The 16,641-nt window shown below is 44.4% G+C and overlaps 1 protein-coding gene across 1 annotated transcript; it reads left to right on the forward strand.

Annotated features, from left to right (window-relative positions):
- Window positions 1–6,285: 6,285 nt before the first annotated feature.
- On the forward strand, window positions 6,286–16,116 carry LOC310991858 (fibrinogen C domain-containing protein 1-like; the record flags this gene model as incomplete). Its single annotated transcript, XM_083979789.1, has 8 exons — window positions 6,286–6,363; window positions 8,863–8,978; window positions 9,838–10,222; window positions 11,288–11,399; window positions 13,189–13,325; window positions 13,762–13,858; window positions 14,847–15,026; window positions 15,851–16,116. The coding sequence occupies 8 exons, from the start codon at window positions 6,286–6,288 to the stop codon at window positions 16,114–16,116; spliced, it is 1,371 nt and encodes a 456-aa protein (XP_083835915.1).
- Between the last annotated feature and the right edge of the window lie 525 nt (window positions 16,117–16,641).

Here is a 16,641-nt window from a genome sequence, read left to right on the forward strand (position 1 = left end):
GAAATCAGCACCTACATGTTCAAATAAAGAAAAGGAAATTTGGCTGAAAGTGAATGTCCCTGTAGCGGCAATCTTTCTTCCTCAGCCTACTCCCATATTAGCTGAAACTTCCAGAAGGGGGAGAGAGGGTGGGGGTCTCAGTGAGTTTATAGGTCTGTAGTTTCTAAACAATCACACTTTACAACATCATTTCACCACAGAAACATTGAAGAGATCTGTGATAAATGATGCACACATCAATGGAGTGAGTAACCACCTTTTGTGATGCTGGTTTGGTCATTCTACCAAAAAGTGTCCCATATTACCTGACTTCACCCTACGTATATGACATCTTTCTGAGAGCTGGATATGAAGACCGTTATTATAATAAAGACAAAATGCAGATTAATGTAGCCTATTAAAAGGAATTATTTTTCAACAAAGTAAAGATAGATGGGCATTAGATATTTGGGGTAAACCAAAGTTGTGCACTTACTGTGAAATAAAGCAGGTACTTGGGCCAGACAGTTGTGTTTTGTATAATTTGTCTAAAAAGAAAAGATCCCTGTGCCCAGATTAGAGGTTTACTTGGTCTTCATACAGAGACCTGCAGATATGTGACATAGAGGAAGAGGATTTTTACTTTGTGTGATCTCAAAGATGTGGAGAAGGAAATGCATTTTGTGTTTTACAGTCAGACAAAGACTGTTTAGTACACTGCAAAAACTCTAAATCTTACCAAGAGTAGACTATTTGTCTTATTTCTAGTCAAAACTAATCTCATTCTACTTAAAATCAGACTCATCACATTAAAAGCAGCTTGTTTTTAGACACTTTTTACTTCTTTCAAGCAGATTTTCACTTGAAATAAGTAGAAAAATCTGATAGTGGATCAAGTTTTTCTTTCTTATTACAAACACAAAAAACTTGCTTTCACTGGCAGATTTTTCTACTTATTTCAAGTGAAAATGATCTAAAAACAAGTTCATTTTTAGGTGATGAGTCTTACTTTAAGTGGAAAGAGATGAGTTTTGACTAGAAATGAGACATTTGGACAAGAAATAAGACAAATATTCTTGGAAAGATGTTGAGTTTTTTCCGTGTAGCTAATGGTCGACCCAAAAAGTGAATTAGTGTGGTTGGACGAAGCTTTTTCAGTTTGATATATTTGCATTTTCTTCTCATCTCGAAAAGCTTCATACAGATAGATGTTGTTAGTAGTCTTCTTTTTTTTATAAGTAGGCTATATTTTGGGGCTTTTTGCCTTTAATGGACAGTACAGTATAGTAGAGACAGGGACGAGGTGCAGCAAAGGGAACATATGATCTGCATGTAGATGAACAGACTGTTAGCGTGTTTACATGTTAGTGTGACAGACTGTTAGCGTGTTAAGGAACATGTTAGCCTGGTGCCACGGTGACAGACTGGGACTAAATCTGATGAGATTAACACGCTGCCTCTCTGGCTCCGTCTCAGTGGGTGTCGGTGCAGACGCTCTCTGGCTCTCTGAGGAACTCGACTCATCATGAACATTTAAACTAAACTCAACTCTTCTGGTTTCTCTTCCTCTTCATCATCAGGAGATCTGATCTCATCTGGAGCTGAAACACTCAGGTCAGTTTATGGATCATCAATATCAATAGAATCAGTTTGGATGTGAAACAGAGAAAGAAGTTAATACATTTTATTTGTAACGCACTTTATATTTACCAAAAAATGTCAAAGTGCTACAACAGCAACAAAAAAAGAAAACAAGGTTAAAAACAAGAGTTAAAAACAGTTGTCTTGAGCGAGCAATTACAGATTAAAAGATGTTTTTAAAAGGTACGTTTTGTGTGTCATGTGAGCCACTGGAGATGTTAAAGGGACAATGAGGAGTTTCTATTTGGTTATTAAAAAGTCTGATATTAATATGGATGAATCTCCGTTACCACTTGTTAATGGTCCATTTTAGATAAATCTATGGTTTTGTCTCTATGGTTATTTTGTTATTATTAGTGGTGGTGGAAATGCTGGGCGAGCCGACCAGCGTTTCTTTACTTTCGGTTTCGTGGCGAGTCATGAGAATAACGCCGCCGAATCTCCGTTTATGGTGGGAACTACGACGGTATGTGATCGTCTTCCAACCTCTGACTTTAATTCTTGATGAATGAAAACATGAGTCTGTCTTGCACCGGTCAAAGAATTTCACGGTGCGGAGGCTCATAAATGTAGTGTGGAAACACTTCACTTTTACAAAACTCCTGGTTGTCCCTTTAAAATGTATCGTGGTCATTGTGAAGTGGTTTGATAAGGAAGAAGAACTGCTCTCTGATCTGTTGATGTTTGAGCTTCATCTCGTTAACGAGGTCACGAGGTCACAAACACACAAAGGACCAGAAGGAAAGAAAGAAAGAAAGAAAGAAAGAAAGAAAGAAACAGACAGACAGAAAGAAAGAAAGAAAGAAAGAAAGAAAGAAAGAAAGAAAGAAAGAAAGAAAGAAAGAAAGAGCATTTCAGACTGTGACTCTGACAGTGGAATCAAATGTAAAATGTAAAATCAATGTATTTATAAAGCACATTTAAAAACAACCAAAGTGCTACAGTTGGAGACCATTAAGGACTTAAAGGGATAGTTCACCCAAGATTCAAGCTTCGAGACGCTTCCGCTACAAACAAGCTTAAAATATAGACTTATTTAATTTTTTTCGGGACAATTTCTCATGTTGGGGCTTCAATACAAGAGGGACATTACATACGAGCAGCATGGAGGTATCTGGATGTTTTTTGGTGTGTCTTTTTGTTACGAAGACAGTTGGTATCCATTGACAACCTGGTTGCAAATGGATACCAGGTTTTCCTTAGAGGCAGCAGCAAAGCAGGAACATCTGATTGATTGGGTAGGTTGTTTCATAGCTTTGGGGATCGGTCAGGAGCAGCTGATTGGAGGATCTAAGAGTCATTAGGTCGGAGAGGGGGGGAGAGGAGGTCACACATGTACTGGGGGGCCAGGCCATGTAGCGCCTGAAGAACCAATGAAAGAAGCTGAAACTCTGTCCTGTAGCTGCTTGACAGGGAGCCAGTGGAGGGTATGGGTAGTGTGTGTGTTACGGTAGTAGCTATGTGTGTCAGTGTTCTTACTGCCACCTGTAGCTCCAGCTGTCAGCGGGACAGAGATGGAGGTAGCAGGTTTTGCTGTGACACTGAGCTGTGTTTAATCTGGGGCAGATTAACGTGACGCTGAGGAGGAACGACACTGAGAAGGTGGAGAAGCAGAGAGCAGCTGCTGCTCCTCATGATGCTGCTGCTGCTGCTGCTCAGGGCAGTAGCTCAGTAGCTCAGATAGTTCTCTACATAACAGTTAACCAGGTCACTGATGAGGTCACTGATGAGGTCACTGATGAGGTCACCGGGGGTCAAGTGGTCCATGTCCAGAGTCAGAAGTCGTTGAGGAGACAGACCTAGAGGAGGTTTGGTCCTCTCCTGAGTTGTAGATGTTTCTGAGGAGGTTTTTGAGGACTCCTAAGGGGGTTTTCACACCTACCTCCTTTGGTCCGGACTTTCAGACTTTCCAGGTAGAGTCTTTGGTCTCGGTCCGGACTATCCTGGACCAAGGTCCGCTGCTGCGTGGTGTGGAAGCATTTTTTTGGAAGGTTGGAACTATCAGACCAAATACAGGAAGTCACGTCAGATTCGCTCGTGCTGAAAAAAGTAAATAACAGGAAAAAAAGGAAAGAGGAGCCGCGGCAACACCTGGGGAGAGGAGGAGATCATATTATATCCAGATGTGGTCAGAGGGATGGGTGTGTCAGTCTACACTTGTAAACGTTAACATGGAATTAAACAGTAGAGTGTTTAATATAAATCCCCAAACCATACATGCATTTTTTTTTTATACATTGACCCGAATATATATTTTTCCGTCGAAATAAGTCTGAAAAAGACGGATATTTATCAGCGGGTGACACCAAACAACGTCTGCCCCAGCAAGTCAGAGCTTTGATTTCTCTCACAGTGACCTGGAGAGATGCAGCCGCATCTGAGGAGGATCGCGCGTGTGTGTGTGTGTGTGTGTTCTCTCCACTACAGTTACAGCTGATCTGATCGCTGCTGCTCTCATCAATCAGAGCATTTTCACCGCAGCACGACCCTCTTCTTTCTCTCCTTTCATCACCAAACTCACTCTTCTGCACCGTGATTACATTAGGTGTGAAAGCACCCGACAAGGTCCTAGTCTCAGTTTATGTTCCTCTCAATGAAAGACTCAGATCTATCTAAAGGCCCGAGGTCTTAACGTCATGCTAGAGGACTACAGTTGGAAATCAGCCTTTAGCTAACACTGACACATTTACAGCCATGTCCATTAATGTGAACTGTCCTCTACATAAATAATAATAATAATTAAAGCCGCAAGCGGCGATGGCGGGCCCTCGCTCGCCCATGCCACCGCGGGGCCTGAGGCACGCCGGGGCCGTGGCGCGGAGCAGAAACGGAGAAAAAACCCGGAAGGAGGCCAAAAACGCAATGTTTCGTTCGTCCACCAGGGGGCAGTCACCGCGTGTGGTCTGGTGCGTTCAGGGGCCGCCCCTCATCACTCGTGTGAAGTTTGGAGTGAATGGGACAAAGCATGAGGGAGTTATGAGCAGTTAAAGGTTCGTCCACTAGGGGGCAGTAATGGGATGCGTGCAGGTGTGTTCAGGGTCAGCCCCTCATCACACATGTGAAGTTTCGTGGAAATCGGACAAAGCATGAGGGAGTTATGAGCAGTTAAAGGTTCGTCCACTAGGGGGCAGTAATGGGATGCGTGCAGGTGTGTTCAGGGTCAGCCCCTCATCACACATGTGAAGTTTCGTGGAAATCGGACAAAGCATGAGGGAGTTATGAGCAGTTAAAGGTTCGTCCACTAGGGGCAGTAATGAGATGCATGCAGGTGTGTTCAGGGTCAGCCCCTCATCACACATGTGAAGTTTCGTGGAAATCGGACAATGTTGATGCAAAAAATGGCACTTCCGGTTTCCACTAGGGGGCCACATGAGCGACACCCCTATCAGATGGAAGAGGTCTCCACCCTGGACCTGTCTACCAATTTTCATGTTGATACGAGTTCAATAAAGCCATCAAAAAGCCAAACGTATGTTCATGGCGAGGAATCGTAGCCACGCCCCTACACGGACGCCATTACTCGTAGCTTCACGGCGTTCATGATGTAGCTTCACCACCTTAGTCTGCATGTTTTAGAAGTGGAATGAAGTTGATGGGGTCAACTATATGCCATCAGCACACGTCAAGGTAAAACCTGGCCACTTCCTGTTACCACCGGGGGGCGCTATGAGTGACGTAGGAAATTAATATATGGGGACGTTCAGGGCGGAGCCGTCATCATGTCCAGCAAGTTTGAAGTTGATCGGATAAAGTATGTGGGTGTTATAGCTGTTCGAAGGTGAAATGGCGAGCAAACGAAAAGTCGCCAAAATCCTCAAGGCCCCAGAAGCCACGCCCTTTGACCTAGAGACCTGCGGAGCACAACTTTTGATCAGAGTGGCATCTCGGTGGTCTCTAGCCAAATTGAAGTCAATCGGACGAAAACCCTAGGAGAAGTTAGATCAAACAGGTCAAAAATTCAAATCAAAATGGCCGACTTCCTGTTGTGATTTCACCATGACATTAAGAGGCTTTTTTGTGTGTCTTGCCATGTTCTATAAGCCCACCAAATTTCATTCGTCTAGGTGACACACAAAGGCGGGGCTGATGTTTTGAAATTTTCTAGGGGGCGCTATTTAGCCATTTGGCCACGCCCATTTCCAACGACTTTAAAATATCAAATTTTTCGCCAGTCCCGATGTGCATGCCAAAATTTACGCGTTTTGGGGCATGTTGAAGCCTCCAAAAATGCGATTTTAGGGAGAATATAATAATGAAAGAAATAAATAAAAATAATAAACAGAGCAATTACAATAGGGCTTTCGCTGGGCGACTTGCAGTCGCCGCTCGGGCCCTAATAAATGTAACAGGTTTTCTCAGAGGTCTAGAAGTTCTTGTTCTGAAACCGTGTTACAGAGGTTTAGAGATACAGGAGGTTCTAGGTCTGGACCAACGGGGAAGTTTCAGAGATCTGTAGTGTTGAGGTCAATGAAGAGAAGGTCTAGTTCCCTGTTAGAGGTTCTAGAGGTTCTTTAGAAGGTCTAGTTCCCCGTTAGAGGTTCTAGAGGTTCTTTAGTTCCCTGTTAGAGGTTGTAGAGGTTCTTTAGTTCCCTGTTAGAGGTTGTAGAGGTTCTTTAGTTCCCTGTTAGAGGTTGTAGAGGTTGTGACTGACTCTGTGTTTGCAGGATGATGCTGAACGACCGCTGGACCATCATGAACAACAGCAGCTCAGAACTCGACAGCAAACGGCCTCAGAAACACAAGGTAACGATGAGGGTTAGGGTTAGACCACGCCCCCTGTGATGTCACGGTTCTGTCCTGGATTCTGATTGGGTTATCTGGACCTGGCTTTGCAGAAATATATTTAGGATTTAGCATTAGCATTAGCATTAGCCACAGTTAGCTCAGAGCTGCTGTACCGGTCAGGGTCGGGTCCAGAAATGTAAAGTTTCATTTTGCAGGAGAATTGAGGAGTTTTGTCCAACGTGTGTGTTTGTGTTGTTGGATTTGTGTGTAGAGTTCTGACGCTTTCAGAAGATGAGTGTAAACAATCGAGAGAAACTGTAAAACAGAAACTAAAACAAGGTCAAACAGCTTAAACAACACAATAGGGATGCACATGATGAACCGTTTAACCCTTTAACCGACTGTTAACAAGAACTTTGAGCCATTAATACTATCGGTTATGTGTGTTTTTATTAGTCTGTCCGTCCTGGGTGAGGGATCCCTCCTCTGTTGCTCACCCTGAGCTTTCTCCTGGTTTTCCCTGTTAAAAGGGTTTTCCATGGAGTTTTTCCTCAGTGGATGTGAGGGTCTAAGGACAGAGGATGTTGTTATGATGGGATGTGAAGCCCTTTGAGACAAACTGGTGGTAAAAACGGGCTATACAAATAAAACTGCCTTGCCTTGATAATCGGTTAACGAGCGTCGGTTATCGGTCAGAAAAAACATTCAAAATGTGCACAACACAACACAACACAACAATGATGGAAACTACACAACTACAAGACTACACAACACATTGAACTGCGGCTGGTGTGTGTGTTGATGTGTGTGTTGGTGTGTGTGTGTTGGTGTGTGTGTTGATGTGTGTGTTGGTGTGTGTGTGTTGGTGTGTGTTAGTGTGTGTGTGTGTGTGTGTGTGTGTGTGTGTGTGTGTGTGTGTGTGTGTGTGTGTGTGTGTGTGTGTGTGTGTGTGTGTGTGTGTGTGTGTTGGTGTGTGTGTTGGTGTGTGTGTTGGTGTGTGTGCGTGTGCTGGTGTGTGTGCTGGTGTGTGTGTTGGTGTGTGTGCTGGTGTGTGTGTTGGTGTGTGTGCGTGTGCTGGTGTGTGTGTTGGTGTGTGTGCTGGTGTGTGTGTTGGTGTGTGTGTTGGTGTGTGTGTTGGTGTGTGTGCTGGTGTGTGTGTTGGTGTGTGTGTTGGTGTGTGTGCTGGTGTGTGTGTTGGTGTGTGTGCTGGTGTGTGTGTTGGTGTGTGTGTTGGTGTGTGTGTTGGTGTGTGTGCTGGTGTGTGTGTTGGTGTGTGTGTTGGTGTGTGTGTTGGTGTGTGTGTTGGTGTGTGTGCTGGTGTGTGTGTTGGTGTGTGTGTTGGTGTGTGTGCTGGTGTGTGTGTTGGTGTGTGTGCTGGTGTGTGTGTTGGTGTGTGTGCTGGTGTGTGTGTTGGTGTGTGTGCTGGTGTGTGTGTTGGTGTGTGTGCTGGTGTGTGTGTTGGTGTGTGTGTGTTGGTGTGTGTGTTGGTGTGTGTGTTGGTGTGTGTGTTGGTGTGTGTGTTGGTGTTGGTGTGTGTGTTGATCAGCTGAACGTGAAGACAAGTTAATTCCTCCTAATCTGGTCGGACGCTCGGTGTCTGTAATCTGCAGCAGCTGCTGTCGCCACGACAACAGTCTCACTCAGACAAGCCCCGCCCACTAGACACCCCCACACTGACCTTTGACCTTAAGGACGTGATGTTTGACCCCTGACCTCAGGTGACACTGAGCCACATAGATCTATATAAGAAGACAACGGTTGTGTCCTAATCCCCTCCTCTCTATCTAGTGACCAGTTGTTGTAGTGGTGTCTGAATGTTTAGTGATTATTAATGTTCACTATCTAGTGACTGAATCTATCCCATAATTCACCACCACATGTAGTGAACATCCGATGGAGCAAGATATCCCATCATGCATTGCGGTCACGGAACGCCGTTACCACAGCGGCCCAGAGCGACCGGTGTAGCTACCAAATAAATGCAGTAGTGACCGGTGTAGCTACCAAATAAATGCAGTAGTGACCGGTGTAGCTACCAAATAAATGCAGTAGTGACCGGTGAAGCTACCAAATAAATGCAGTAGTGACCGGTGTAGCTACCAAATAAATGCAGTAGTGACCGGTGTAGCTACCAAATAAATGAAGTAGTGACCGGTGAAGCTACCAAATAAATGAAGTAGTGACCGGTGAAGCTACCAAATAAATGCAGTAGTGACCGGTGAAGCTACCAAATAAATGCAGTAGTGACCGGTGTAGCTACCAAATAAATGCAGTAGTGCAGCAGCCTCAATAAATGTGTCCAGCTGCCAGAGTTGTCCGGTTGCAGCTTCCACAGACTCCCACAACAAACGTCGGAGCAAATTTCCTAACCAGCGTTATAAACTGACCACAGACTCTGGATAGCGATGCTAATTTCTTTTAGCCCGTCTATGAGGTTTTACATTATACGTTAGCATTAATAATTAATAGCTACATACAGAGTTATGAATCGTTGTGTGTGTTGTTGTGTTTGTTCAGAGATGCTGCAGCTTCCTGCTGTGGTCGGTCGTCATGTTGCTCGCCATAGCAGCCGTCGCCATAGCAACAGTCACCATCCTCTACCTGAACCAGTATCCTCTGCCCTTCATCAACAGGTAAACACACCTGTCTCTCTACCTACCTACCTGTCTGTCTCTACCTGTCTGTTTCTACCTGTCTGTCTACCTGTCTGTCTCTCTCTCTACCTGTCTGTCTACCTGTCTGTCTCTCTCTCTACCTGTCTGTCTACCTGTCTGTCTCTCTCTCTACCTGTCTGTCTCTACCTGTCTCTCTCTCTACCTGTCTGTCTACCTGTCTGTCTCTCTCTCTACCTGTCTGTCTACCTGTCTGTCTCTCTCTCTACCTGTCTGTCTCTACCTGTCTCTCTCTCTACCTGTCTGTCTCTACCTGTCTCTCTCTCTACCTGTCTGTCTACCTGTCTGTCTCTCTCTCTACCTGTCTGTCTCTACCTGTCTCACCTCTCTACCTGTCTGTCTGTCTCTCTCTCCACCTGTCTGTCTGTCTCTCTCTCTCTACCTGTCTGTCTCACCTCTCTACCTGTCTGTCTCTACCTGTCTCACCTCTCTACCTGTCTGTCTACCTGTCTCACCTCTCTACCTGTCTGTCTGTCTCTCTCTCTACCTGTCTGTCTGTCTCTCTCTCTACCTGTCTGTCTGTCTCTCTCTCTCTACCTGTCTGTCTGTCTGTCTGTCTGTCTGTCTGTCTCACCTGTCTGTCTCACCTCTCTACCTGTCTGTCTGTCTCTCTCTCTCTACCTGTCTGTCTCTACCTACCTACCTACCTGTCTGTCTGTCTGTCTGTCTGTCTGTCTACCTGTCTCTACCTGTCTCACCTCTCCACCTGTCTGTCTGTCTCACCTGTCTCACCTCTCTACCTGTCTCTCTCTCTACCTGTCTGTCTCACCTCTCTACCTGTCTCACCTGTCTCACCTCTCCACCTGTCTGTCTGTCTCAGAGCGGGCTTCCCCTCCTCCTCCTCGTCACCGGTGATCTCGACCAATCCCAGAGAGTCCGGTGCCGTGGTGACGGTGTCTCGGGTGACGTCCGGGGAGCCAATCAGCATCTTCCTGGAGCCCAACTGCCCCGACTACGGCGAGGCGCTGGCCCGGTGGGAGGAGCTGCAGGGCGCCGTGCTGCGGGCGCTGACCAATCACAACGCTGCAGCCGGGTGGGCGGAGCGCGGCGGCGGCGGCGCGGTGCAGGGCGTCGCCGCGGAGATGACGGCGCTGGCAGGCCACGCCCACAACCTCAGGCTGCAAGCTGATTCGCTGAAACGAGGCCAAGCGGCTCTGGACCAACGGCTGGACGGCCTGCAGGGCGAGCAGGGCCGCATCCTCCAGGTCAGTTACCAGGCAACCAGGTAACCAGGTAACCAGGTAGCCAGGTAACCAGGTAACCAGGTAACCAGGTAACCAGGTAACCAGGTAACCAGGTAACCGGGTAGCCAGGTAACCAGGTAACCAGGCAGTGGTGTAGTCTATGTGCTAAATAAATACTTTAGGGTAAACCCATACTTCAGTATACTTTTTCTGGAAATTTTACCACTTTTTACTAGAATTTTTTCACTTTTTTCCCCCACTTTTTTAATTACTGTTTTCATTTTTTTTCTTTTCTTTTTTTAAAAGTTTTACCAGTTTCTTCTCAAGTTTTCTATTCTACTTTTTACTATTTTTTAAAATAAATTTTACTCCTTATTTTACCACATTTTTTTATAATAATAATAAAAAAAAACTCTTTTTCTAGAATTCTTGAGTAATTTTACCAGTTTCTTCTCAATAAAAAAAAAAGTTTTACTCTTTACTATATAGCCTACTATTTTTACTTTTACCCCTTTTTTACCACTCTTTTTTCATCATTGTTTGATTTTTTTTTTAATTTTAACATTTTTCCTAGAATTTCTTTGAGAAATTTGACCAGTTTCTTCGTCTTTTTTTTTTTTAGACATTTTACCAGATTGGGTTAAGGTTCAATTTTACCACTTTTTTCAAAAAAAAAAAAATTTAACGTTTTGTATATTTTTTGTGAGAATTTTTACCACTTTTTTCTAGAAATGTTTCAACTTTTTTGGAGAAATTGTACCACTTTTTTTCCCCAGAAATTTTTCTATAATCTTTCAAAAATGTAGCTAGGCCTAATTTAAACATTAAACATTGATAGTTTGTGTATTTCTTGCTTCAACATTTTGTCCAACGGGGGTCCGTGGTCTAGTTTGTGTCAGTTACCTAGAAAGCAGTTTACCCACTACAACACATTAGACTACACCACTGTAACCAGGTAACCAAGTAAGCCAGGTAACCAGGTAACCAGGCAACCAGGTAACCATGGTAACCAGGTAACCAGGCAACCAGGTAACCAGGTAACCAGGTAACCAGGCAACCAGGTAACCATGGTAACCGTCTCACCAGGTGCTGTCAGACACCCACTCCAGCGTGTTGAAGCTGGCGGCCGGTTTCAGTGACTCTCTGCTCAGCCTGAGGACGGAGACGGAGAGTTTGAGGAGGCAGGAGGGACACACAGGTACACACACAGACACACACAACTCTACACAACTCTACACACACACACACACACAACGACAGGTGTGTGTCTGTCCCAAGGTTATAATAGTTTTGGATTTTTAATTATAGTTTAGTTTTATTTAGTTTTGACTTCTTTTTCTCTAATTCAGTTCGTTTTAATTCGTTTTTCGAGCAGGTTTGCTGGTTTTAGTTAGTTTAAATTTTTTTCTAAACGCTTAGTTTTAGTTTAGTTTTTATTAGTTTTAGTTTTTTCCATACTTTGGGTTATTTGTTAGTTGAAGGATTCAAAAAGATCAGAGCAAGTATTGTGTAATAAAACTCAAAAGATACCATTTAACAAATGTGTTCAGTTCAGGGCCGTTGCTATGAATTCTGGGCCCCCTTAAAGAATACTAAAGTGGGCCCCTCCCCCTAACTTTTCCTTTTTTTTTTCTTAGACTACGTATGTATTATGGTTTTTTATTTAGCCTTCTTTGTTTTGATGCTAATGCAGCATTACACTGCAAAAACTCAAGTATCTTAGCAAGAATATTTGTCTTATTTCTAGTCAAAACAAATCTCATTCTACTTAAAATGGGGTCATTCCTATGTTCCCACAGCCCTATGTTCCCACAGCCTTATGTTCCCACATTTCTAACTTTTGTTGTCACTGAAAATTAGGCCCTATGTTCCCACAGCCCTTTAGTCCCACCATTGGTTGTGTTTAGGCAATGAAGAAAAGAGTTGGTTAAGTTTAGTAAAAAGACCCGGTAGAGGCTAGACAGGCCAGATAGATAGAGCCCAGATAGGTAGAGAGAGTCCAGTGGGAACATAGGGCCTAATTTTGAGAAAAATCTTAGAATTGTGGGAACATAGGGCTGTGGGAACATAGGGCTGTGGGAACATAAGGCTGTGGGAACATAGGCATGGACCCCTTAAAATAAGACTCATCATATAAAAAGCAGCTTGTTTTTAGACACTTTTTACTTCTTTCAAGCAGATTTTCACTTGAAATAAGTAGAAAAATCTGATAGTGGAGCAAGTTTTTCTTTCTTATTACAAACACAAAAAACTTACTTTCACTGGCAGATTTTTCTATTTATTGTGAATTTAAGTGAAAATGATCTAAAAACAAGTACATTTTTAGGTAATGAGTCTTATTTTAAGTGGAAAGAGATTAGTTTTGACTAGAAATGAGACATTTGGACAAGAAATAAGACAAATATTCTTGGAAAGATGTTGAGTTTTTACAGTGTACTATGAGTATTAGTCAGGGTCTTACGCAGAATAAATCAGTCATACAAAGATTAGACTACTGGGGTTTTTTATGGGCCCCACTGGGCGCTGGGCCCCTAGAGTTATCATCACCTTTCTCCCCTAGACAACGGCCCTGATTCAGTTACTGCAGTTTTTTTTTACATACCAGTACAGTAAAGTAACAATAGGCTACAGTACAGTATCCTACCTCACATGTTGTATTGTATTTAACATAAAGTAGCATAAAGTGAACACAGCACACCTGAACCGGGCTCTACAAACGCTGCTGCGCATATATACCAGCCCCCCCCCCAGTGGGGGCTCAACCTGGTCAGTGGAGCACCAGAGCCACGGAATCGGTGCCTATGCCTGAATCGATTTCATATCAATCCGAAATTGACAGTAAACACACAATACAGTTTCAGTTAGTTATAATTTTTTCGTTTGATTATAGTTTTTATTTATTTCAGTTAACGAAAATGTTTTTTCAATGTTAGTTTTGGTCATTTGGTTGGTTTTGGTTAACGGTAATAACCTCTGTGTGTCCCCAGCCGTCAGACCCAGGGACTGCAGTGACGTCATGGCGTCCGGCGTCTCTCAGGACGGCGTCTACTCCGTGTTCCCGACCCACGACCCCGACGGCTTCATGGTTTACTGTGACATGACCACGGACGGAGGAGGCTGGACGGTACACACACACACACACACACGCACGCACGCACGCACGCACGCACACACACACACACACACACACACACTGTTAGAGCTAACAGTTCAGTGAGATAATCTTCACATATGAACTCCTTTTCTACCGTATCTGAAGCTTAATGCCACGTCCAGAAGTAAAAAGCTAACGGTCTGTCCACCAGAGCGTTGTGGAGTTGTTGGATTGTGTATTTGATGAGTTTGATGATGAGGGAAACCAAGAAATCCCATAATGAGCCTCCGTAGCGTAGCTCTGAGCAGCTCACGGCTCTGCTCCACCGTTCTAAAAATAGCTTGCACCGACAATTAAAGGTAACGAACCTACTGCTATGACTATAGGGATTATGGTGATGGGCCAATTTGACTAAATGTTGAACTATCCCTTTAATAACACAGTGTGTGTGTGTGTGTGTGGTCAGGTGATCCAGAGGAGGGAGGACGGCTCGGTGAACTTCTTCAGAGGCTGGGACGCCTACAGAGACGGGTTTGGAACCACGACGGGAGAGCACTGGCTGGGTAAGACACACACACACACACACACACACACACACACACACACACACACACACACACACACACGTCTGTAATGCTATCTTAGTGAGGACACTCATTAACATAATGTATTCCCTTTAGCCCCTTACCCTAACCCTTAACCATCCAAAACAAATGCCTAACCTTAGCCATCGCTCTGAGCCTAAACTTAATAATTATTATTATAAAGTCTGATACTGTGTTGTTGACAGCATAGACTGGTTGATAGACATCGGCCGTGATGACTTTATTTATAATCATCACCTAATTTTAATGAGAACAATACGGACGAGGTTTTAGCTTCATGTCACATTTTCACGTCACTATATCACCGTTGTGACTACTCTGATGTTTATGAAGTCTATAAAACCAATTGTTGAACAAACATTTTAGATTATCTGGGCTAACCGTTAGCTGTTAGCCGTTAGCAGTGTCTTAAATAACTCAATAAACGGCCCATGAAAAAAAAAAAAGTTTTCTCCAGCGGATATCCTAGTTCCAACATGACTGAGCTAACTGGAGTAGTTTCATGTCGTGTCCCACAACGGGAGGGTTTTAACAGCTGACGTCCTGCTGTTAGCTTAGCTACCGTTAGCTGCCAGCAGCAGCAAAGCTAACAACTACGATAACCATGACTAATTACAAAAACGTGCACACAGAAATAGTAATGTTTGTTTAATAATTCGTTTTATAGACTTAACAAACATCAGATTTAGTCAAAACGGTTTTGGCAGCCCGGAGCCCCCACATTTGGTACCTACACCGGTGGCTAACGCTACCAGTTAGCCGCTAACGCTACCAGTTAGCCGCTCGCTAGAACCGGTGGCTAACGCTACCAGTTAGCCGCTCGCTAGAATGCTACTAAAACCCACTTCCGTTGTGGTGTGACGCAATGGATCATGGGAAAATAAAGTGGTGGATACAGGTAAACAGACTCACACTAACCGTGTCCCCCCCCGCCTCCCCCCCTCAGGCCTCCAGAGGATCTACTCTCTGACCAGGTCTGGTGGCTTCCAGCTGCGTATCGACATGGCCGACTTCGACAACGCCACGGCCTTCGCTCTCTACGGCGACTTCGCTGTCGGCCGCGACTCGGTCAACGCTGAGGAGGACGGATACCCGCTGACCGTGGACGAGTTCTCTGGGACGGCAGGTAGACGGCCGTGTCTCTAGTGTCTCTAGTGTTTCTATTGTACATTCTACTTCCTGGTAGAAAACCAGCTGTAATGTGGATGAGATCAATAGTAACAAACGAGAGTTCAGCTATATATCATATTTTTCAGGCCCTATCACCGTTTAGACAAATCTGAAATGATTGAAGAAACATTACTATTTCTGTGTGTGTGTTTTGTGTTGCTATGTGTTGTATTTATTCAGTTTGGGGGAATCACAGAAAGTCTAGAAAGCATCAGTGGCTGCAGCTGACAGGGACAGCTAACGGTAGCTAAGCTAGCTAAGCTAACAGCAGCTAAGCTAACAGCAGCTAAACTAACGGCAGTAGCTAAGCTAACGGCGGTAGCTGAGCTAACAGCAGGACGTCAGCTGTTAAAACCCTCCCGTTGTGGGACACCACATGAAACTACTCCAGTTAGCTCAGTCATGTTGGAACTCAGATATCCGCTGGAGAAAATATTTTTTCATGGAGCGTTTATTGAGTCACTGAGTTATTAAAGTTAAACAGGTAGCTAACCGTTAGCCCAGCTAATCTATGATAACCATGACTAATTACAAAAATGTGCACACAGAAATAGTAATGTTTGTCCAATCATTGGTTTTATAAACTTTACAAACATCAGATTAGTCTAAACGGTGATATAGTGACATGAAAAATTAGATAAATATAGTGAAACTCTCGTCCGTCACTATTGTTCTCATGCTGGTTTTCTACCCGGAAGTAGTTGTAAACAAGGAGAGAATTCGTCCTAGTGTCTCTAGTCTCTCCATTGTCTCAGTGTCTCCATGGTCTGTCCCCTCCAGGTGACTCCCTGCTGAAGCATTCTGGGATGCAGTTCACAACGAAGGACCGGGACCAGGACCAGTCGGAGAACAACTGCGCGGCGTACTACCAGGGCGCGTGGTGGTACAGGAACTGCCACACGTCCAACCTGAACGGCCAGTACCTGAGAGGAGGCCACGCCTCCTACGCCGACGGCGTGGAGTGGTCCAGCTGGACCGGCTGGCAGTACTCGCTGCGCTTCACCGAGATGAAGATCAGACCCCGAGCTGCTGTTCCCCCATCCTGAACTCTGACCTCTGACCTCTGACCTCACCTTTAAAGCTACATTGTGTAAGAATTCCTCCATCAGTTGTATTTTTCATGCTGCATTCAGGTGAAATTGGGCAGACGGCAGACGGACGACAGCCACTGCACGTACAATACAACAATACACCTGACAATATGTTGTCATGGCGATGTGGTATTGTTTTACCGTCTTTCTCTGGACTTCTGTGACTAAAATGACATCTGGTTTGTTAGCGACGGCCGTCTGCCCGACTGCAGGTGAATGCAGCATCAGCGTAACGCTCCATTCCTCCTCACTGCGTTACCACGGTGAGGAGTTGATGGGGGGATTACTGAAAAACAGACTGAAGAACCAAATAATTGATTTTCGTGGATAGAGAACAGGATAACTTACACAATGTACCTTTAACCTGACCTTTGACCTCTGACATCACCTTTAACCTGACCCCTGACTCCCAACCTTTCCATCTTTCTTTTTTTACGAGGATTTAATTCAAAATGTATGTCTCCAATAAAATGATCAAGA

Source organism: Trachurus trachurus, assembly GCF_905171665.1.
Source record: "Trachurus trachurus genome assembly, chromosome: 9".
Taxonomy (NCBI): domain Eukaryota; kingdom Metazoa; phylum Chordata; class Actinopteri; order Carangiformes; family Carangidae; genus Trachurus; species Trachurus trachurus.